General features: G+C 46.3%; 1 protein-coding gene across 1 annotated transcript in view; it reads left to right on the top strand.

Moving 5' to 3' along the window:
- Window positions 1-23,716, top strand: part of LOC144379885 (transmembrane protein 135-like) — a 98,320-nt gene extending 74,604 nt beyond the window's left edge. Inside the window, exons 4-5 of the mRNA XM_078060539.1 lie at window positions 1,509-1,578; window positions 23,600-23,716. Of these exons, the coding sequence (XP_077916665.1) occupies window positions 1,509-1,578; window positions 23,600-23,716 (187 nt within the window). The remainder of the gene's footprint in view (window positions 1-1,508; window positions 1,579-23,599) is intronic.
- The last annotated feature ends 627 nt before the right edge of the window (window positions 23,717-24,343 follow it).

The raw sequence follows: 24,343 nt of genomic DNA, 5'->3' as shown, positions 1-24,343 counted from the left end.
TCAAAATAGTTACTGATCACCTGAGTGAAGAAAAGAGACAAGGAATCCCTATTCATGGAAATCATGTCACCATGAATCAGAGGGGAATGCGGAGACGGGAATGCAGAGAATGTATTATGTGGGTGAATGATGCCTTGGGTATCAGAACTAATCAGGTCATGGCAGAACTTGTCAGACTTGCCTCCGTGAGTCCACTGCTGTGGAAGCAGATGCAGGGTAATACATAAGCAGAGCAGATAAGACAGGAGATGGGGAGTCCAGGTTTTGAGAAGTTTTAATAACAGACTGAGGGAAGATTAAATGACAGTATAGCTGATACCAGAATTGAACTTCACTAGCAAAGAGAGTTTAACGATTTCTGTGTAGTTCCAGTAGCACTGGCTGAGGAATGCCTTTGAAGAGGACACTTAGAAGTATGAAGAGTGATGGTTTACACATGGCCACCCCTCTCTGATTTACCTCTTTTAGGTCCCAGCTTTAATCCCTCAACTTCACATGGCCAGATATGTCCCATCATCCTGATGACATAAGGGCTACGGGCAGCAGGAATCCCTGCCGTCCCCCTTGTCTGTGAAGGGCTACACGTATATGCCAGCTGTGGTGCAGAATTGGATTTCCGAAAGGGTTTTGCTAATCAGTTTGCAAATGGAATTAAAGAGGTGTGGAGCCAGAATATCACTCTACACATTATTGTTACAAACAAGAAACTTAATGTGTTCCAACCATGAGATAATTAATTAACTGCAGTCTGCAAGAATTACAAAGACTACTCATTTTGGAACATGAACACTTCATAGAGAAAGGGGGAGAGCCAGACCCCTGTTAGATATTTTACTTACTTTTTTACGCCTCAATATAGTCCTGGAGTCAGCATACCAAATAATTAAAAATCTATGTGTCTTGAACAGTAGCCCCCCCCAGCAGAAACATTTACTAAACACCAGAGGACCAAGTGGTTTGCATTTAAATCACAAATAACCTACTTTTGAATTCCCACATGATCTATTACTCTATTTATTTTAAAAACTGAATTTTGAATTCTAATACCGTATCATGTTTCTTTTCCAGATGTTTTCTCTCAAATATAATTAAGTATAAATTCCTGTAACCTGAGCACTTTCTCATTATGATTGTTGCTCAAGTACTGACTTCATGGGGGACTTATGACCGTTATACTCTACAGTAAGCAACTTAAAGCTTCCAAAAGATTTGGCAGAGTATAGAGATAATATATTACATATTTTTCATATTTAGTCACAAATATTTACCAATGTTTTTTCTGTTCTGCATTTAAGTATTTTGACTGCAGTCACATATTTTATGCACTGTGTCAAATGGTGAACTGAAAAGAAAAAAAAATCTGTTATCTTTGCTTTTTTATGTCCTAAGAAACCAAAAGATGCATGCATTTAGAAACAAGTAGGTAATGTTTTCTGCTTTTTTTGGTTAGAGAGTGTTAAGCACATCTACACACATACACATCATTTATTATTTTTGTCTTATTTCAGATGTAAGCATGGACCAAGGCATAGGTGTTGCAAACACTATGAAGATAATTGCATCTCTTATTGCATTAAAGTAAGTATATAAAAGTATCACTGTTAGCCATGGGGAATATATACAGAAATAACTTTTTAAAGATTGTATTTATTTGAGAGAGAGAAAAAACATGAGTGGGGGGAGGGGCAGAGGGAGAGGGACAAGTAGACTCCCCACTGAGCACAGAGCCAGATGCTGGGCTTAATCCAGGACCTGAGATCATGATCTGAGCCAAAGTCAGACACTCAACTGGCTGAGCCACCCAGGCGTGCCCCATATAGAAATAACTTTTGAATTAAAGCATGATTTCAAAGTAAATGGAAAAATAGACAGTAATTGCTATCATTCTTTGCATTTGACTTGAAGAATGAGAAATTTGTGAAAAATAGATAACAATTTAGCTTTTAGTATTCATTTACCAGATCCTTGGTTAATTAATTTTAAAATTCGCTTATTTAAAAGTTAGTGAAGGGGTGCCTGTGTGACTCAGTCGGTTAAGTGTCTGCCTTCAGCTCAGGTCATGATCCCAGGGTCCTGGGATCAAGCCCCGTTTCGGGCTCCCTGCTCAGGGGGAGTCTGCTTCTTGCCCTTCCTCTCCCTCTGCCCCCTCCCCTGCTCATGTTCTCTCTTTCTGTCTCAAATAAATAAAATTGTATAAAAAAATCAGTGTAAAACTTTTAAAGTAGAAGAGAAGGTGAAGCAACAACAGCAAAAAAGACAGAAAAATAAAGTTATTAAAATTTATATGTTGTAATGTGTTCTCATTAGAATGCGTGCTAGAACAAGGTCCCTGGGGTATGCTGTCTACTAGTGGATCAGCAGTCATACACATACCCTGTGCGCAATCTGATACAGTGGCATTTGGTGTTGGACTTGTAAAGCTGTTACATTTTTGAAGGCATGGAGGTTACTGGAGCATGTTCAACAGTTACTCTACATGAAGGAAGTTAGCTGTGCCCACTGGCAGAAATTCCTCCCTCCCTAGTATATTTGTGTACTAGAATGTCTCTGCTCACACCCGTCCCCCGTTCTGTGCCTGCCGTCCTTCCATCCTCCATCACCACCACCTCTGGGGAGGAAGTCATTTTCATGCAGTTAGTCTGGTGCAGGTGGCACCACCTGCCACAAATTCTCTAGTTTTGTCTGTCACAATCCTGATGCTTTAAAAAGTTTATGTTCTTCCTTTATAATATCTGATCCCCACTCAGTTGGTGATGGGAAGTTGTACAGCACCCCCAAAAGACAGCCTCCCAGCAGTCACTCTGAGGAAGAGGGACTGTATCACATTTTGCTTCTGAATGTGAATGCCTGTGGTCTAATATTGATGGTGGCATATACCCAAGCTAACACTTACCTTAGAGTCCCTGAAGATATGAGCAGAGGTTAAAGCAGTATTTTTTCATTTGTGCAGTGGTTTCTGAAACACTCCTTCCAAATCTGATTTCCTGCCCCACTTGTACAATGGCGGGGGGGCGGGCAGCAATGTTGCTGGCAGCCCTCAAGATCTGCCAGCTCCCAGGCAGGAGTTATGCCCTCCAAATGGATGTAATTCTGATTTAAGGGGAGACTTCAGGAGGGGAACTAAGAGAACTATTCTGATTAAATCGGAGGTATTTGAGAAAGTTTGGAAAGAGGGCAAGTGATATTTTAAAAAAAATTATATGAGAAAAGGAGAATTACTGAGGAAGGAAAACATCTAGTCATTGTATCAAAATGTGTACCAGTCCTATAAACTTGGCAATTTATGTATAAATTGGAATATTGTCCATGAATGTAAAATTATTTGGAGACCTGTAGGTGAGGAATTTACGCTACAAATATAGTAAAATACTTTGACAGTGCACCTCATTATCCTAACAGCTCAGTTATACCACATGTTAAATCACATCCCTGAGTAAATATTCGTATGAATTAGCCTTCCCTGCAGCTCACTATGCTCCATTCATACTTTTTGTTGGTTCCTCGTAAGTGCCAATCTCTGTTTTGTCTTTGTGCTTTCTGCCCAAGCTATCTGAAATGTTTTTCTCATGCTAGCTCCTTCTCTTTTCTGTTTAAATGTCACATCCTCTTTCACTTTCCCTTACCACCTAATTTAATATCGGCTGCCTCTTATTTGCCTCCTAGAGTCTTATTTCCTGCACAACACTTAACTGTAATCTGTAATTATTTTATGTACTTACTTATTTGCTCTTTCTCTAATGAGCGTGAAGCTCCATGAAGGCAAAAACTTTGTGTCCTCTTCACCACTCTGTCCCCAGCATCTAGTGTAGTGGTTGGCACATGAGAGGCCTTCAGTGAATGTTTTCTGAATACGTGAAAGGGTGAATGGATGGAAGGATGAATGGATCTCTTGAAAATAGCAAGGAAAGATTGAACAGGAGTGTGATCCTTGAATCTTTAGATTAATATTGTTAAGATTATTAATGGCAAGATAAAGTGTGAACACTTCATGCATTAAACATATACTGGGCAGTTTCAGTTAAGCAAATGCATGGTAATTTATGCTGATTGGTCAGACAATTTAATTTTCATGTTTTAACCAGGTGTTAAATAGTTTCAGGTAAATTAATGAATGTTTCTTCATAGTAATTCAGTTTTTTTCTAAAAAAGAAGGCTGCTCTCTGGAAGATACAAACCTGACCTTTGGAACTTAGCAGGAATGTAGACATTTTTCCATCCCACTGGTGGTGAGAGAGGAGGATGATGGGAGACTGGTATTACAATGTATTGGTTGAATCATGTGAACTACTGTTCTTTTATATAACATTAGCTTTTGTGCTAATTGGAATTTTTCAGCCTCTCAGTATGAAGTGACATTTAAACTTCATTACCCTAAATACTGAAATGAAATTGACCAACAGTAGTCATCCTCTCTGTTCCCTTTTGCCCTATAGATAGTTGCAGGTAATATGGAAAAATGTTGGCAGCAAGTATGCCTAGTAGTGGATTTGCTTTTTCGAGTTTTGTTTAGTATACTTTAAAGCTACCATTTCTTAGAGATGTTTTAGCCTGACACTGTTGAGCATAGAAATAAAAACCTAGGTATAATTATATTTTTTTCCTGGAGAATTCTTTTAACCTGATCATTTAAAAAATTGATATTAAAGGTCTAAAAATAAAATTATTTTTCTGTCAAAAGAATTCCTATTTATAGTAATGATTAAGAAGAGTTCTCTGTTAAAATTTCTGAAAAGATTTTTTTTTTTTTTTTGGAATTTCAGTGCTTTTGTTCCTAAAATTCAGTTATGGTTTAGGAATTTTAAATCCTATGTTAACAATGTTAACAAAATGTCAAGAAATGGAAGTTTGGTGCATAGACAAGCTTGGCCAGTGCTTGTGAGCCTTTCAAGTTTTTGAAAATCAAAGATGAAGTATAGTCACTGAAAAATTTTACTCTTATTTTAAGGTAATTGTTTTAAAATTGAGGTCTTTAAGGCTTAATTTTGAAAATACTTTGATATAAACTGGGGTTATTTATTTATTTGGAATTATGTTTTGATTCTGCGACAGTAAAATTTATATCTGACGGACCTCTCCACAGGGTGGCAGCATTTTCAACTCTGCTTGAGTGCAAACCTGGGGAATGAGTCCCAGCAGAATTCCGAGGGAGAAAGAAGCATGGGCAGGAGGCAGCTATCGACTCAACTCTTGTTTCGGGAACTACATCGGCTCTCCCGTGTGTGCGTGGAGTCCTAAGTGCCATCCACCCAACGCAAAGGAACAAAAGTGCAGAGGACCCGTGCCTCAGCAAAGATCGCCCTTCCTGAGCGTGCACTTCATCTATTGTGTGTTTTTGTGAAAGCATGAGAAATGGAACCTAAACGTAACTCGGAGTGAGAAGCAGGCCTGGAAGGAAGGCTGCTGTGGACTCACCTCTTGTTTGAGGAGATTAGCACTGCTGTACCCTGTGTGCCTGGATGCCTAGTTACCAGGCTACTAACACCAAGAATCAATGCTATAGGGTAACTGCGCTTTAGTTAACATTGCCGTTCCTGAAGCCAGGGGAATTTGACAGTGCTCGTGTATGAGAGCCCGGGGAAAGGGTCCCATACGTGAAATGGAGTGAGAAACAGGCCAGAGCAGAAGGCAGCTCTCAACTCACCTCTTGTTTATGAGGCTGGTACCCCTGCCCCGGGGGTGCCTGCAGGCCTAAAGCCAACCACCTAACTCAAAGGAACAACTCTGTAGAGAATTCCTGCTTCGGCTAAAGTAGCCATGCCGGAGGGTGGACGCATTTTGCTGTGTGCATGCGTGAGCGCACTGCAAGTGAGTCCAGAACCATTTTCCGTGTGGGACTCGGGCCCCGGCAGAAAGCAGAACACGACACCCCACTTGTTTCCTGAGGCTAGCACTGCGGCCCCACATTTGCATGGAAGTCTAATAGCAAGCGTTCTTTTTTTTTTAATTAAATTTTTTTATTGTTATGTTAATCCCCATACATTACATCATTAGTTTTAGATATAGTGTTCCATGATTCATTGTTTGTGCATAACACCCCGTGCTCCATGCAGAACGTGCCCTCCTCAATACCCATCACCAGGCTAACCCATCCTCCCACCCCCCTCCCCTCTAGAACCCTCAGTTTGTTTTTCAGAGTCCATCGTCTCTCATGGTTCTTCTCCCCCTCCGATTTCTCCCCCTTCATTCTTCCCCTCCTGCTACATTCTTCTTCTTCTTTTTTTCTTTCTTAACATATATTGCATTATTTGTTTCTGAGGTACAGATCTGAGATTCAACAGTCTTGCACAATTCACAGCGCTTACCAGAACACATACCCTCCCCAGTGTCCATCACCCAGTCACCCCATCCCTCCCACCCCACCCCCCCACTCCAGCAACCCTCAGTTTGTTTCCTGAGATTAAGAATTCCTCATATCAGTGAGGTCATATGATACATGTCTTTCTCTGTTTGACTTATTTCCCTCAGCATAATACCCTCCAGTTCCATCCACGTCGTTGCAGATGGCAAGATCTCATTCCTTTTGATGGCTGCATAATATTCCATTGTATATACATATATATATACCCCCTCTTCTTTATCCATTCATCTGTTGATGGACATCTTGGCTCTTTCCACAGCTTGGCTATTGTGGACATTAATAGCAAGCGTTCTAACTCGGAGAAACAGCACTGAAGAGAAACCGTGCTTTAGCTACCGACGACCTCTGTGTGGGAGGAAGCAGTTTAGGGTGTACTGTGGGTGAGAGCCTGGGGACGGGTTCCGTTTCGTAATCGAGGGAGAGACAGGCCGGAGAGAAGGCAGCTCTCAACTCACACCATGGTTATGGGGCTAGTACCGTTGCCCCGGGTGTGTGTGCAGGCTTCATGAAAACCGCCTAACTTGAAGGAAAAACTCGGTGGAGAATCCATGCTTCAGCTAAAACAGCCGCTCCTGAGGGTGGAAGCATTTTGTTGTGTGCGTGCATGAGAGCCCTGCAAGGGAGTCCAAAGCTTTTTGCGAGTGAGACTCAGGCCCCAGCAGAAGGCAGAACACGACTCCCCCTGTGTTTCATCAAGCTAGCACTGCGGCCCCACTTTTGCATGGAAGTCTCATCACTAGCGTTCTAACTCAAAGAAACAACAGTGTAGAGAAATCGTGCTTTAGTTACTGTCGACCTCCAGGTGGAGGAAGCAGTATAAGGGTACCGTGGGTGAGAGCCTGGGCAACGGTTTCCATGCGTGAAACCGAGGGAGAAACCGTTCCGGGCAGAAGGCACCTCTGGACTCAGATCTTGCTACCTGAAGCTAACACTACTGCTCCATGTGTGCTTGGAATGCTCCGTGCTCAACACTGCCTTGGAAGGAACAAGCCTGTAAAGAATCCCAGCTGCAGCTCATTCGCCTACCAGGCTACTAAGGCCACGAAGCAATGGTGTATAGTTACTGCCCTTTATGTAACATTGCCGTTCCTGAAGACGGAGGAATTTTACAGTGCTCCTGTAGGAGAGACCGGGAAAGGGTCCCATACGTGAAATGGAGTGAGAAACAGGCCGGTGTGGAAGGGAGCTCTAAACTCACCTCTTGTTTCTGATGCTAGTACCCTTGCCCCGGGGGTGCCTGCAGGCCTAAAGCCAACCACCTAACTCAAGGGAACAACTCTTTAGAGAATTCCTGCTTCGGCTAAAAGAGCCATGCCTGAGGGTGGACGCATTTTGCTGTGTGCAAGGGTGAGCGCCCTGCAGCTGAGTCCCAAACCATTTTCTGTGTGAGACTCAGGCCCCAGAAGAAAGCAGAACACGCCTCCCCACTTGTTTCATGAAGCTAGCACTGCGGCCCCACTTTTGCATGGAAGTCTAATCGCTAGCATTCTAACTCGGAGAAACAACACTAGAGAAACCGTGCTTTAGGTACCGTCGACCTCTGTGTGGGAGGAAGCAGTTTAGGGTGTACTGTGGGTGAGAGCCTGAGGACGGGTTCCATTTCGGAAAATCGGGGGAGGGACAGGCCGGTACACAAGGCAGCTCTCCGCTCACACCATGGTTATGGGGCTAGTACCGTTGCCCCGGGTGTGCGTGCAGGCTTAAAGACAACCACCTAACTCAAAGGAAAAACTTGGTAGAGAATCCATGCTTCAGCTAAAACAGCCACTCCAGAGGGTGGAAGCATTTTGTTGTGTGCGTGCATGAGAGCCCTGCAAGGGAGTCCAAAGCTTTTTGCGAGTGAGACTCAGGCCCCAGCAGAAGGCAGAACACGACTCGCCATGTGTTTCATCAAGCTAGCACTGCGGCCCCACTTTTGCCTGGAAGTCTAATCGCTAGCGTTCAAACTCGAAGAAACAACAGTGTAGAGAAAGCGTGCTTTAGCTACCGTCAACCTCTCTGTGTGAGAAAGCAGTTTACGCTGCACTGTGGGTGACAGCCTGGGGACAGGTTCCATAGGTAAAATCGAGGGAGAGACAGGCCAGTGCAGAAGGCAGCTGTCAACTCACCTCTTGTTTACGAGGCTAGTGCAGTTGCCCCGGGTGTGCCTGCAGGCCTAAAGCCAAGCACCTAAGTCGAAGGAACAACTCTGTAGAGAATTCCTGCTTCCGCGAACATAGGCATTCCTGAGGCTGGAAGCATTTTGCTGTGTGCCTGCGTGAGAGAAGTGCAATGGAGTCCCAAACCATTTTCCGTGTGAGACTCAGGCCCCGGGAGAAGGGAGGACACGCCTCCCCACTTGTTTCATGAAGTTAGCACTGCGGCCCCACTTTTGCATGGAAGTCTAATCGCTAGCGTTGTAACTCGGAGAAACAACACTGTAGAGAAACCGTGCTTTAGCTACCGTCGACATCTGTGGGAGGAAGCAGTATAGGGTGTACTGTGGGTGAGAGCCTGGGGACGGGTTCCATTTCGGAAAATCGGGGGAGAGACAGGCCGGTACACAAGGCAGCCCTCCACTCATACCATGGCTATGGGGCTAGTACCGTTACCCCGGGTGTGCGTGCAGGCTTAAAGACAACCACCTAACTCGAAGGAAAAACTTGGTAGAGAATCCATGCTTCAGCTAAAACAGCCACTCCAGAGGGTGGGGAAGCATTTTGTTGTGTGCGTGCGTGAGAGCCCTGCGAGGGAGTCCAAAGCTTTTTGCGAGTGAGACTCAGGCCCCAGCAGAAGGCAGAACACGACTCGCCATGTGTTTCATCAAGCTAGCACTGCGGCCCCACTTTCGCATTGAAGTCTAATCGCTAGCGTTCTAACTCGAAGAAACAACACGGTAGAGAAATCGTGCTTTAGCTACCATCCACGTCTCTGAGGGAGGAAGCAGTTTCCAGGCTACCGTGGGTGAGAGCCTGGGGAACGGGTTCCTTACGTGAGACCGAGGGAGAAGAAGTCCGGGCCAGAAGGCACCTCTCGACTCAGCTCTTGTTACCTGAAGCTAACACTACCGCTCCATGTGTGCATAGGAATGCCAAGTGCTCCACACTGATTTGGCAGAAAGAAGCCGGTCAAGAATCCCAGCTTCAGCTCATGCGCCTCTCCACAGGGTGGCAGCATTTTCAACTCTGCTTGAGTGCAAACCTGGGGAATGAGTCCCAGCAGAATTCCGAGGGAGAAAGAAGCATGGGCAGGAGGCAGCTATCGACTCAACTCTTGTTTCGGGAACTACATCGGCTCTCCCGTGTGTGCGTAGAGTCCTAAGTGCCATCCACCCAACGCAAAGGAACAAAAGTGCAGAGGACCCGTGCCTCAGCAAAGATCGCCCTTCCTGAGCATGCACTTCATCTATTGTGTGTTTTTGTGAACGCATGAGAAATGGAACCTAAACGTAACTCGGAGTGAGAAGCAGGCCTGTAAGGAAGGCTGCTGTGGACTCACCTCTTGTTTGAGGAGATTAGCACTACTGTACCCTGTGTGCCTGGATGCCTAGTTACCAGGCTACTAACACCAAGAATCAATGCTATAGAGTGACTGCGCTTGAGTTAACATTGCCGTTCCTGAAGCCAGGGGAATTTGACAGTTCTCGTGTAAGAGAGCCCGGGAAAGGGTCCCATACGTGAAATGGAGTGAGAAACAGGCCGGAGCGGAAGGCAGCTCTCAACTCACCTCTTGTTTATGAGGCCGGTACACTTGCCCCGGGTGTGCCTGCAGGCCTAAAGCCAACCACCTAACTCAAAGGAACAACTCTGTAGAGAATTCCTGCTTCGGCTAAAGTAGCCATGCCGGAGGGTGGACGCATTTTGCTGTGTGCATGCGTGAGCCCACTGCAAGTGAGTCCAGAACCTATTTCCGTGTGGGACTCGGGCCCCGGCAGAAGGCAGAACACGACTCCCCACTTGTTTCCTGAGGTTAGCACTGCGGCCCCACTTTGGCATGGAAGTCTAATCGCTGGCGTTCTAACTCGGAGAAACAACACTAGAGAAACCGTGCTTTAGCGACCGTCGACCTCTGTGTGGGAGGAAGCAGGTTAGGGTGTACTGTGGGTGAGAGCCTGGGGACGGGTTCCGTTTCGTAAAATCGGGGGAGCAGAAGTCCGGGCCAGAAGGCACCTCTCGACTCAGCTCCTGTTACCTGAAGCTAACACTACTGCTCCATGTGTGCATAGGAATGCTAAGTGCTCCACACTGATTTGGCACAAAGAAGCCGGTCAAGAAGCCCAGCTTCAGCTCTTTCGCCTCTCCACAGGGTGGCAGCATTGTCCACTCTGCTTGACGGCAAACCTGGGGAATGAGTCCCAGCAGAATTCCCAGGGAGAAATAAGCATGGGCAGAAGGCACCTCTCGACTCAACTCTTGTTTCGGGAAACGAGATCGGCTCTCCCCTCTGTGCGTGCAGTCCTAAGTGCCATCCACCCAACGCAAAGGAACAAAAGTGCAGAGGACCCGTGCCTCAGCAAAGATCGCCCTTCCTGAGCGTGAACTTCATCTATTGTGTGTTTTTGTGAGAGCATGAGAAATGGAACCTAAACGTAAGTCGGAGTGAGAAGCAGGCCTGTGAGGAAGGCTGCTGTGGACTCACCTCTTGTTTGAGGAGATTAGCACTGCTGTACCCTGTGTGCCTGGATGCCTAGTTACCAGGCTAATAACACCAAGAATCAATGCTATAGCAATGTCCACAAGAGTCAAACTGTGGAAAGAGCCAAGATGTCCATCAACACATGAATGGATAAAGAAGACTTGGTATAGGGACGCCTGGGTGGCTCAGTTGGTTAAGCGACTACCTTCGGCTCAGGTCATGATCCTGGAGTCCCGGGATCGAGTCCCGCATCGGGCTCCCTGCTCGGCAGGGAGTCTGCTTCTCCCTCTGACCCTCCTCCCTCTCATGCTCTCTGTCTCTCATTCTCTCTCTCACAAATAAATAAATAAAATCTTTGAGAAAAAAAAAAAGACTTGGTATATATATACAATGGAATATTATGCAGCCATCAAAAGGAATGAGATCTTGCCATTTGCAACGACATGGATGGAACTGGAGGGTCTTATGCAGAGCGAAATAAGTCAAACAGAGAAAGACATGTATCATATGACCTCACTGATAGGAGGAATTCTTAATCTCAGGAAACAAACTGAGGGTTGCTGGAGTGGGGGCTGTGGTGGGAGGGATGGGGTGACTGGGTGATGGTCACTGGGGAGGGTATGTGCTCTGGTGAGCGCTGTGAACTGTGCAAGACTGTTGAATCTCAGATCTGTACCTCTGAAACAAATAATGCAATATATGTTCAGAAAGAAAAAAAGAAGAAGAAGAATGTAAGAGGAGGGGAAGAATGAAGGGGGGGAAATCGGAGGGGGAGAAGAACCATGAGAGACGATGGACTCTGAAAAACAAACTGAGGGTTCTAGAGGGAAGGGGGGGGAGGATGGGTTAGCCTCGTGATGGGTATTGGGGAGGGCACGTTCTGCATGGAGCACTGGGTGTTATGCACAAACAATGAATCATGGAACACTGTATCTAAAACTAATGATGTAATGTATGGGGATTAACATAACAATAATAAAAAAGAAAAAGAATCAATGCTATAGAGTGAGTGTGCTTTAGTTAACAGTGCCGTTCCTGAAGCCAGAGGAATCTGACAGTGCTCATGTATGAGAGACCGGGGAAAGGGTCCCATACGTGAAATGGAGTGAGAAACAGGCCGGTGCGGAAGGCAGCTCTCAATTCACCTCTTGTTTATGAGGCTAGTGCCGTTGCCCCAGGGGTGCCTGCAGGCCTAAAACCAACCACCTAACTCAAAGGAACCACTCTGGAGAGAATTCCTGCTTTGACTAAAATCACCAGGCTTGAGGGCGGACACATTTTGCTGTGTGCATGCGTGAGCGCACTGCAAGTGAGTCCAAAACCATTTTCCGTGTGAGACTCAGGCCCCGGCAGAGGACAGAACACGACTTCCCACTTGTCTCATGAAACTAGCACTGCGGCCCCAGTTTTGCATGGAAGTCTAATCGCTAGCGTTGTAGTTCGGATAAACAACACTAGAGAAACCGTGCTTTAGCCATCCTCGACTCCTCTGTGGGAGGAAGCAGGTCAGGGTGTACTGTGGGTGAGGGCCTGGGGACGGGTTCCATTTCGTAAAATCGAGGAGAGACAGGCCGGTACACAAGGCAGCTCTCAACTCACATCATGGTTATGGGGCTAGTACCGTTTGTCCGGCTGTGCGTGCAGGCTTAAAGTCAGCCACCTAACTCGAAGGAAAAACTCGCTGGAGAATCCATGCTTCAGCTAACACGGCCGCCCCTGAGGGTGGAAGCATTTTGTTGTGTGCATGCGTGAGAGCACTGCAAGGGAGTCCAAAGCGTTTTGCGAGTGAGCCTCAGGCCCCAGCAGAAGGCAGCACACGACTCCCCATGTGTTTCATCAAGCTAGCACTGCGGCCCCGCTTTTGCATGGAAGTCTCATCACTAGCATTCTAACTCGAAGAAACAACAGTGTAGAGAAATCGTGCTTTAGTTACCGTCGACCTCTAGACGGAGGAAGCATTACACGGAGTACCGTGGCTGAGAGCCTGGGGAACGGGTTCCATACGTGAAACCAAGAGAGAAATAGGTCTGGGCAGAAGGCACCTCTGGACTCAGCTCTTGCTACCTGAAGCTAACACTACTGCTCCATGTGTGCAGGAATGCTCCGTGCTCGACACTGACTTGGAAGAAACAAGCCTGTAAAGAACCCCAGCTGCAGCTCATTCGCCTCCCAGGCTACTAACACCAATAATCAAGGCTGTAGAGTTACTGCGCTTTAGCTCACGTTGCCGTTCCTGAAGCCGGAGGAATTCTACAGTGCTCGTGTATGAGAGAGCAGGGAAAGGGTCCCATACGTGAAATGGAGTGAGAAACAGGCCAGTGCGGAAGGCAGCTCTCAACTCGCCTCTTGTTTATGAGGCTAGTACCCTTGCCCCGGGTGTGCCTGCAGGCCTAAACCAAACACCTAACTCAAAGGAACAACTCTGTAGAGAATTCCTGCCTCGGCGAAAATAGCCATGCCGGAGGGTGGACGCATTTTGCTGTGTGCCTGCGTGAGGGCACTGCAACTGAGTCCCAAACCATTTTCCGTGTGAGACTCAGGCCCCGGCAGAAGGCAGAACACGACTCCCCACATGTTTCATGAAGCTAGCACTGCCGCCCCACTTTTGCATGGAAGTCTAAGAGCTGGCGTTCTAACTCGAAGAAACAACAGTGTAGAGAAACCGTGCTTTAGGTACCGTCGACCTCTCTGGGCGAGGAAGCAGTTTAGGGTGTACTGTGGGTGAGAGCCTGGGGACAGGTTCCATTTCGTAAAATCGGGGGAGAGACAGGCCGGTACACAAGGCAGCTCTCAACTCACATCATGGTTATGGGGCTGGTACCGTTGCCCCGGGTGTGCGTTCAGGCTTAACGTCAGCCACCTAACTCGAAGGAAAAACTCGGTAGAGAAGCCGTGCTTCGGCTAAAACAGCCGCTCCTGAGGGTGGAAGCATTTTGTAGTGTGCGTGCGTGAGAGCCCTGCAAGGGAGTCCCAAACCCAATTCCGAGGGAGCCTCAGGCCGCTGCAGAAGGCAGCACACGACTCCCCACTTGTTTCAGCAAGCTAGCACTGCGGCCCCACTTTTGCATGGAAGTCTAATCGCTTGCGTTCCAACTCAAAGAAACAACAGTGTACAGAAACTGTGCTTTAGGGGCGCCTGGGTGGCTCAGATGGTTAAGCGTCTGCCTTCAGGTCAGGTCATGATCCCAGGGTCCTGGGATCGAGCCCCGCATCGGATTCCCTGTTCAGCGGGAGGCCTGCTTCTCCCTCTCCCACTTCCCCTGCTTGTGTTCCCTCTCTCGCTGTGTCTCTCTCTGTCAGATAAATAAATTAAAACTTTAAAAAAAAAAAAAGAAACCGTGCTTTAGCTACCGTCGACCTCTCTGGGGGAGGAAGCAGTTTATGCTGCACTGTGGGTGAGAGCCTGGGGACGGGTTCCATAGGTAAAATCGAGGGAGAAACAGGCCGGTACAGAAGACAGCTGTCAACTCACCTCTTGTTTCTGAAGCTAGTATCGTTGCCCCGTGTGTGCCTGCAGGCCTAAAGCCAAGCACCTAAGTGGAAGGAACAACTCTGTAGAGAATTCCTGCTTCAGCGAAAATAGGCATGCCTGAGGCTGGAAGCATTTTGCTGTGTGCATGCGTGAGAGAACTGCAAGGGAGTCCCAAACCATTTTCCGTGTGAGACTCGGGCCCCGGCAGAAGGCAGAACAAGACTCCCCACTTGTTTCATGAAGTAAGCACTGCGGCCCCACTTTGGCATGGAAGTCTAATCGCTGGCGTTCTAACTCGGAGGAACAACACTAGAGAAACCGTGCTATAGCGACCGTCGACCTCTGTGTGGGAGGAAGCAGGTTAGGGTGTACTGTGGGTGAGAGCCTGGGGACGGGTTCCGTTTCGTAAAATCGGGGGAGCAGAAGTCCGGGCCAGAAGGCACCTCTCGACTCAGCTCCTGTTACCTGAAGCTAACAATACTGCTCCATGTGTGCATAGGAATGCTAAGTGCTCCACACTGATTTGGCACAAAGAAGCCGGTCAAGAAGCCCAGCTTCAGCTCTTTCGCCTCTCCACAGGGTGGCAGCATTGTCCACTCTGCTTGACGGCAAACCTGGGGAATGAGTCCCAGCAGAATTCCCAGGGAGAAATAAGCATGGGCAGAAGGCACCTCTCGACTCAACTCTTGTTTCGGGAAACGAGATCGGCTCTCCCCTCTGTGCGTGCAGTCCTAAGTGCCATCCACCCAACGCAAAGGAACAAAGGTGCAGAGAACCCGTGCCTCAGCAAAGATCGCCCTTCCTGAGCGTGAACTTCATCTATTGTGTGTTTTTGTGAGAGCATGAGAAATGGAACCTAAACGTAAGTCGGAGTGAGAAGCAGGCCTGTGAGGAAGGCTGCTGTGGACTCACCTCTTGTTTGAGGAGATTAGCACTGCTGTACCCTGTGTGCTTGGATGCCTAGTAACCAGGCTAATAACACCAAGAATCAATGCTATAGCAATGTCCACAAGAGCCAAACTGTGGAAAGAGCCAAGATGTCCATCAACAGATGAATGGATAAAGAAGACTTGGTATATATATACAATGGAATATTATGCAGCCATCAAAAGGAATGAGATCTTGCCATTTGCAATGACATGGATGGAACTGGAGGGTATTATGCTGAGCGAAATAAGTCAAAGAGAGAAAGACATGTATCATATGACCTCACTGATAGGAGGAATTCTTAATCTCAGGAAACAAACTGAGGGTTGCTGGAGTGGGGGGTGGGGTGGGAGGGATGGGGTGACTGGGTGATGGTCACTGGTGAGGGTATGTGCTCTGGTGAGCGCTGTGAACTGTGCAAGACTGTTGAATCTCAGATCTGTACCTCTGAAACAAATAATGCAATATATGTTCAGAAAGAAAAAAAGAAGAAGAAGAATGTAAGAGGAGGGGAAGAATGAAGGGGGGGAATCGGAGGGGGAGAAGAACCATGAGAGACGATGGACTCTGAAAAACAAACTGAGGGTTCTAGAGGGAAGGGGGGTGGGAGGATGGGTTAGCCTCGTGATGGGTATTGGGGAGGGCACGTTCTGCATGGAGCACTGGGTGTTATGCACAAACAATGAATCATGGAACACTGTATCTAAAACTAATGATGTAATGTATGGGGATTAACATAACAATAATAAAAAAGAAAAAGAATCAATGCTATAGAGTGAGTGCGCTTTAGTTAACAGTGCCGTTCCTGAAGCCAGAGGAATCTGACAGTGCTCGTGTATGAGAGACCGGGGAAAGGGTCCCATACGTGAAATGGAGTGAGAAACAGGCCGGTGCGGAAGGCAGCTCTCAATTCACCTCTTGTTTATGAGGCTAGTGCCGTTGCCCCGGGGGTGCCTGCAGGCCTAAAGCCAACCACCTAACTCAAAGGAACCACTCTGGAGAGAATTCCTGCTTTGGCTAAAATCGCCAGGCCTGAGGGCGGACACATTTTGCTGTGTGCATGCGTGAGCGCACTGCAAGTGAGTCCAAAACCATTTTCCGTGTGAGACTCAGGCCCTGGCAGAAGACAGAACACGACTCCCCACTTGTCTCATGAAACTAGCACTGTGGCCCCAGTTTTGCATGGAAGTCTAATCGCTAGCGTTGTAGTTCGGATAAACAACACTAGAGAAACCGTGCTTTAGCCATCCTCGACTCCTCTGTGGGAGGAAGCAGGTCAGGGTGTACTGTGGGTGAGAGCCTGGGGACGGGTTCCATTTCGTAAAATCGGGGGAGAGACAGGCCGGTACAGAAGGCAGCTCTCAACTCACATCGTGGTTATGGGGCTAGTACCGTTTCTCCGGCTGTGCGTGCAGGCTTAAAGTCAGCCACCTAACTCAAAGGAAAAACTTGGTAGAGAATCCGTGCTTCAGCTAACACGGCCGCCCCTGAGGGTGGAAGCATTTTGTTGTGTGCGTGCGTGAGAGCTCTGCAAGGGAGTCCAAAGCTTTTTGCGAGTGAGACTCAGGCCCCAGCAGAAGGCAGCACACGACTCCCCATGTGTTTCATCAAGCTAGCACTGCGGCCCCGCTTTTGCATGGAAGTCTCATCACTAGCATTCTAACTCGAAGAAACAACACTGTAGAGAAATCGTGCTTTAGTTACTGTCGACCTCCAGGCGGAGGAAGCAGTATACAGGGTACCGTGGGTGAGAGCCTGGGGAACGGGTTCCATACGTGAAACCGAGGGAGAAACAGGTCCGGGCAGAAGGCACCTCTGGACTCAGCTCTTGCTACCTGAAGCTAACACTACTGCTCCATGTGTGCAGGAATGCTCCGTGCTCGACACTGACTTGGAAGAAACAAGCCTGTAAAGAATCCCAGCTGCAGCTCATTCGCCTACCAGGCTACTAAGGCCAAGAATCAATGGTGTATTTTACGAAATGGAACCTGTCCTCAGGTTCTCACCCAGAGTTCACCCTAAACTGCTTCATCTCGCAGAGGTTGACGGTACCTAAACTACGGTTTCTCTAGTGTTGTTTCTCCGAGTTAGAACGCTAGCGATTAGACTTCCATGCAAAAGTGGGGCCGCAGTGCTAGCTTCATGAAACAAGTGGGGAGTCATGTTCTGCTTTCTTCCGGGGCCTGAGTCTCACACAGAAAATGGTTTGGGACTCAGTTGCAGTGCGCTCACGCTTTCACACAGCAAAATGCGTCCACTCTCAGGCATGGCTATTTTAGCCGAAGCAGGAATTCTCTAAACGTTGTTCCCTTGAGTTAGGTGCTTGGCTTTAGGCCTGCAGGCACAGCCGGGGCAAGGGTACTAGCATCAGAAACAAGAGGTGAGTTTAGAGCTCCCTTCCACACCGGCCTGTTTCTCACTTCATTTCACGTATGGGACCCTTTCCCGGTCTCTCATACCAATGTCGATGAGGTTACTGCCTATGTTCTCCTCTAGGCTTTTGATGGATTCCTGTCTCACATTGAGGTCTTTCATCCACTTTGAGTTTATCTTGGTGAATGGTGTTAGAGAATGGTCGAGTTTCATTCTTCTGCATGTGGCTGTCCAATTTTCCCAGCACCATTTGTTGAAGAGACTGTCTTTTTTCCATTGCATTTTTTCCCCTGCTTTGTCAAAGATTATTTGACCATAGAGTTGAGGGTCCATATCTGGGTTCTCTATTCTGTTCCATTGGTCTGTATGTCTGTGTTTTTGCCAATACCGTGCCGTCTTGGTGATCACAGCTTTGTATTATAGCTTGAAATCGGGCAACGTGATGCCCCCAGCTTTGTTTTTCTTTTTCAACATCTCCTTGGCGATTTGGGGTCTTTTCTGATTCCATACAAATTTTAGGATTGTTTGTTGCAGCACCTTGAAAAATGTCATTGGAATTTTGATCGGGATGGCATTGTAGTTATAGATTGCTCTGGGTAGCATAGACATTTTAACAATGTTTATTCTTCCGATCCATGAGCATGGAATATTTTTCCATCTTTTTGTGTCTTCTTCAATTTCTTTCATGAGTGTTTTGTAGTTCCTAGAGTATAGATCCTTTACCTCTTTGGTTAGGTTTATTCCGAGGTATCTTATGGTTTTTGGTGCTATTGTAAATGGAATCGTTTCTTTAATTTCTCTTTCTACAGTTGCGTTGTTAGTGTATAAGAAAGCAACTGATTTCTGTGCGTTGATTTTGTATCCTGCCACATTACTGAATTGCTGGATGAGTTCTAGTAATTCGGGGGTAGAGTCTTTTGGGTTTTCCCCATAAACTATCATGTCGTCTGCGAAAAGAGAGAGTTTGACTTCTTCTTTGCCAATTTGAATACGTTTTATTTCTTTTTGTTGTCTGCTGTTGCTAGGACTTCTAGTACTATGTTGAACAATAATGGCGAGAGTGGGCACCCTTGATGTGTTCCTGATCTTAAGGGAAAGGCTCTCAGCTTTTCCCCATTGAGGATGATATTCGCTGTGGGTTTTTCATGGGTGGATTTTATGAGCTTGAGGAATGTTCCCTCTATCCCTATACTCTGGAGAGTTTTAATCAGGAAAGGATGTCGTATTTTGTCAAATGCTTTTATCTGCATCAATTGAGAGGACCATATGGTTCTTCTCCCTCCTCTCAAAAATGTGTTCTATCACATTGATTGATTTGCGAATGTTGAACCACCCTTGCATCACGGGGATAAATCCCACTTGGTCGTGGTGGATGATCCTTTTCATGTATTGTTGGATCCTATTAGCTAGGATTTTGTTGAGGATTTGGAATCCATATTCATCAGGGATGTCGGTCTGAAATTCTCCTTTTTGATGGGGTCTTTGCCTGGTTTTGGGATTAAGGTAATGCTGGCCTCATAGAATGAGTTTGGAAGTTTTCCTTTTGTTTCTATTTTTTGAAACGGCTTCAGGAGAATAGGTATTATTTTTTCTTTGAATGTTTGGTAGAATTCCCCAGGGAATCCATCAGGCCCTGGACTCTTGTTTTGGGAGAGGTTTTTGATCACTGCTTCAATCTCGTTACTGGTTATTGGCCTATTCAGGTTGTCAATTTCTTCCTCTTTCAGTCTTGGCAGCTTATAGGTTTCCAGGAAGGCCTCCATTTTATCCAGACTGCTCAGTTTATTGGCATATAGTTGTTGATAATAATTTCTAATAATTGTTTCTATTTCCTTCGTGTTAGTCGTGATCTCTCCCCTTTCGTTCATAATTTTATTAATTTGGGTCCTTTCTCTTTTCTTTTGGATAAGTCTGGCCAGTGGTTTATCAATCTTATTAATTCTTTCAAAGAACAAACAGTTTCATTGATCTGGATGTGTTTCTCTTTCTGTGTTTCTGGTTTCTGATTCATTGATTTCTGCTCTAATTTTAGTTATTTCTCTTCTAATGTGTGGCTTAGGCGTCGTTTGTTGCTTTTTCTCTAGTTCTTTAAGGTGTAGAGTTAGTTGGTGAATTCGGGATTTTTCTATTTTCTTGAGTGAGGCTTGGATGGCTATGTATTTCCCCCTCAGGACCACCTTTGCAGTATCCCATAGGTTTTGGACCGATGTGTTTTCGTTCTCATTGATTTCCATGAATTGTTTAAGTTCTTCTTTGATTTCTTGGTTGACCCAAACATTCTTGAGCAGAGTGGTCTTTAGCTTCCAAGTGTTTGAATTTCTGCCAAATTTTTTCTTGTGATTGAGTTCCAGTTTTAGAGCATTGTGGTCTGAGAATATGCAGGGAATAATCTCAATCTTTTGGTATCGGTTGAGACCTGATTTGTTACCCAGTATATTGTCAATTCTGGAGAAAGTCCCATGTGCGCTGGAGAAGAATGAGTATTCTGTTGTTTTAGGGTGGAATGTTCTGTAAATATCTATGAGGTCCATCTGGTCCAATGTATCATTCAAAGCTCTTGTTTCCTTGTTGATTTTCTGCTTAGATGATCTGTCCATTGCTGAGAGTGGAGTATTGAGGTCTCTTACAATTAACGTATTGTTATCAATATGACTCTTTATTTTGGTTAACAGTTGGCTTATGTAGATGGCTGCTCCCATGTTGGGGGCATAGATATTTACAATTGTTAGATCTTCTTGTTGGATAGACCCTTTAAGAATGATACAGTGTCCTTCTGTGTCTCTTATTACAGACTTTAGTTTAAAATCTAATTTGTCTGATATAAGAATTGCTACCCCAGCTTTCTTTTGAGGTCCGCTGGCATGGAAGATAGATCTCCATCCCTTCACTTTCAGTCTGGATGTATCTTTAGGTTCAAAATGAGTCTCTTGTAGATAGCATATGGATGGGTCCTGTCTTTTTATCTAATCTGCAACCCTGTGCTGTTTTATGGGAGCGTTTAGGCCATTCACGTTGAGAGTGATTATTGAAAGATATGAATTAATTGTCATGTTGCCTGTGAGATGTTGTTTTTATAGATTGTCCCTGAAAGTTTCTGTTGTAGATCACTCTTGGGGTCTTTCTCCTTTTATAGAACCCACCTTAATATTTCTTGCAGGGCCGGCTTAGTGGTCACAGATTCTTTCAGTTTCTGCCAGTCGTGGAAGCTCTGCATCTCTCCATCCATTCTAAATGAAAGCCTTGCCGGATAAAGTATTCTTGGCTGCATGTTCTTCTCGTTTAGTACCCTGAATATGTCTTGCCAGGCCTTTCTGGCTTGCCAGGTCTCTGTGGATAGGTCTGACGTTATTCTGATGTTCCTCCCTCTGTACGTAAGGAATCTCTTCCCCCTAACTGCCCTTAAGATGGTTTCCTTGGTTCTAAGATTTGCAAGTTTTACTATTACATACCGGGGTGTTGGCCTGTTTTCCTTGATCTTGGGAGGGGTCCTCTCTGCCTCTAGGACTCGAATGTTTGTTTCATTCCCCAGATTAGGAAAGTTCTCAGCTACGATTTGCTCAAATACATCTTGTAGTCCTCTCCCTCTCTCCACTCCCTCTGGGATTCCAATTTTTCTGACATTGGAACGCCTCATGGTGTCACTTATTTCTCTGATTCTATTTTCATGGATTCTGAGTTGTTTTTCCCTGGCCTCCTCTTTTCCCTTTTTATCTATTATATTGTCTTCCAGGTCGCTTATTCTCTCTTCTGTCTCAGTTACCCTAGCTGTTAGATTATCTAGATTGGATTGGATCTCCTTGATAGCATTTTTAGTTTTGCCAATTCACCTTTTATTTCTGCCCTTAGAAACTCTTAATTGATTTCTCCATTCTAGCTATTGTCTTCACAATTGCTAGCCTGAATTCCATCTCCGACATCTTGGTTATATCTGCATCCATTTGTAAATCTGCAGCATAAGTCATAATCTCTGAGTCTTTTCTGTTTTGGCGGCTCCTCCTCCGAATCATTCTGTTAGTGGGTGTTTGACAGAATGTATAGAGTCCAAATTATTGACCAGAACCCAAGCAAGATGCACCTGTTTTCTTGGTACCTTAGGGTTGGTGGCCTTTTGTTTTCCCAGCCTGTCTTCTGTGGGAGGGGCCTGCCGGGCTGTTACTCAGGCAACCCTGTTTGGGCGGAGTTGCCCTGTGCCCCTGTGGTGGGGGATGGGCTCAGTGGGAATCAGTCTTTGGGGCTTTTGCTCTCTGGCGCCTTTCCCTGGCGGCTTTCCACATCTCTTACGCGAGTCAGAGCAGAAGAGACCATTTCCAAGAGCAGAGAGACCGCAGTCTGTTCTTCAGTGAGCTCTCCAGGCCACACCGTCTCCGTTTCTGTCCGTGCTGCTTTAAACTGCAGCATCCTGGGTTGTGTGACCCTCTGCAGCACTCCCAGTCCTGCCTCCAGGTCGGGGCCCGTCTCTGCCCTTTGTGCTTCTAAAACCGCCAGCCGCTCCCAGTTCGCCCACGTGCGACTCAGCTGCTCTGGTTTTCCGACCCGGGGGCTGCAGTTAGCGTGCGCATGACTCCGCCATTTGAGGTTTCCACCCCGGGGGTTTCAGCTCACTGGTGCGACCCCGGCGCACTGGGTTTCCGTCTCAGAGGCTGCCGTTCACGTGCGCGTGACCCCGCCGGTCTGGTTTTCCACCCCAGGGGCTGCCCTAAAGTCCTTTCCCGACACTATTGGTCTGCGAGTCTGTGCCCCGTCTGCAGCGCGCGAGGCTGTCACTCACCGGCGGTGTAGGATCCCCATGTTCAGGCACCCTCCTGCTGCTGTTTATCCTCTGATATCTGCCCACAGAATCACGGCTCTCCGCTTCTTACCTCAAAACCAGCTGCCTGCGATATTCTGTTTGTAGAGATCCAGATCTTCTTACATCTCAGGCTGGTTTCATGGGTGCTCAGAGTGGTCTGGTAGATACCCAGCTCAATTCCGGGGACCAGTTGAAATAGGGTCCCCTACTCCTCCGCCATCTTTCCCCCCTCTAGAATTCTTTTGAATCATTGTCTAATTCTTCCTCAACAAAAACTAACACTGTATGTAACACAGAATTCTATACTCACACAAGCAAACATAAAAGATCTGTAGAACACCCAGTCACTGAAACCACGTCACTGAGTAGTGTTCATTAAGTAGCACACAGAGGCCTTTTACGAAAAACAGAACGCCAGTGTCAGGTCAGGCTGACTACTGCCCTCCACCTGAGAGGCGAGCCCAAATCCATCCACACTGGGGTAAGTCTGGAGACTTCTGATTTGCAGGAACCCATGTTGGATGGGTATAGAGGGAGGATATTGGGGGATCAAGACTAACAGAGCAGCTCCGTTTGATGGCAGGAAGTACATTTTTGCAACCGGCGAGGATCGGAGCAGATTTTACAAGGTTCTTCTATGATTGCAAAGACCAAGGCATCAACCCAGCTTTCCTTTTGATATGTGGCTTTCGATATTGTGCACAGATGTGACCTGTACAGTATTGAAAGAAAGAACAAAGGAGCAGGGTGCTAAGGCATTCTGGGCAAACTACCACATCAGGTGTGTTGTGTATTTTCAGTTTGGCCAAATTTCAAGTCTTAGGGGCTTTACCCACAATGACTTTGGATTGTGCAGACACCCAGAAAAGGTCTGAGGCATCATGTCTCTCTAGAACCCTGAAGTACAGAAGGGAAATTTTCTTGCCTCCCAGCCAACTTCAGTCCCAAAGAGGAAAATGCTGCTCTGAGCTTGTCATTGAACCTCTAAAGGATTTCCTTCTGTGTTCAAATATTCTATAGTAAATCACTCTGGATGTTATCACGTTTTTTCTCTTTTTTACTTAAGTTGTGCGTTTTTGAAAGTTTCTATTCCTTGGCCCTGCTGAATCAAGCCAAAATAGAGGCCTATTTTGTCTTCTTTTCAACCGTTTTCCGAATCTTGGAGGACGGCCTTAATGCATAAATATTTTCTTTTCAGGCTTAACACATGGAGTTTGGCCAAAACTTCTTCCCATGGTATGGATTCTGTTATGTGCATTGCAACCAGAACATCCTGAATTTGAAGACCTTGGACAAATTACTAAATCTTTCTGAGCCCAGGTGTTCTGTTTTGTAAAATTGGTGTAGGAAGGCTGTATTGATTATTTGTTTCATAATGTCGTGGGTGAAAAACCATTGATTTAGGTAGAGAGGTTCTTGTGGTTTAGGCTGAGTTGGCCTATCTCAGCTGGGTTTGTACATGTGTGTGAGGTAGGCTGACATGTTGGCAGTTGCTGGCTAATCACGGGTGGCCTCACGCATGTGAGGGGGTCAGATGTGACACAGGCGACCAGGCCATAATTTCTCATACTACTGGTCAAGGTCTGTTTACATAGTAATAATGCTCTAGGAAGCCTCAGTGCATACACCTTTTTGAAACCTCTGCTTACATCCCATTTACTAAAATTCCCTTGGCCAAAGAAAGTAGCATCGCCAACAAGATTCAAGATTAAAGAGATGGGAAACTGGACTCTGCTTATGTATAAGGATGATGGTGAACTGTGGGAGTCTTTATAATCTATCCCCAAATGTCAAACACATAGTGGTGACT

The sequence above is a fragment of the Halichoerus grypus genome, chromosome 13 (genome assembly GCF_964656455.1).
Source record: "Halichoerus grypus chromosome 13, mHalGry1.hap1.1, whole genome shotgun sequence".
NCBI classification, from domain to species: domain Eukaryota; kingdom Metazoa; phylum Chordata; class Mammalia; order Carnivora; family Phocidae; genus Halichoerus; species Halichoerus grypus.
This window is presented reverse-complemented; position numbering and strand designations above follow the sequence as displayed.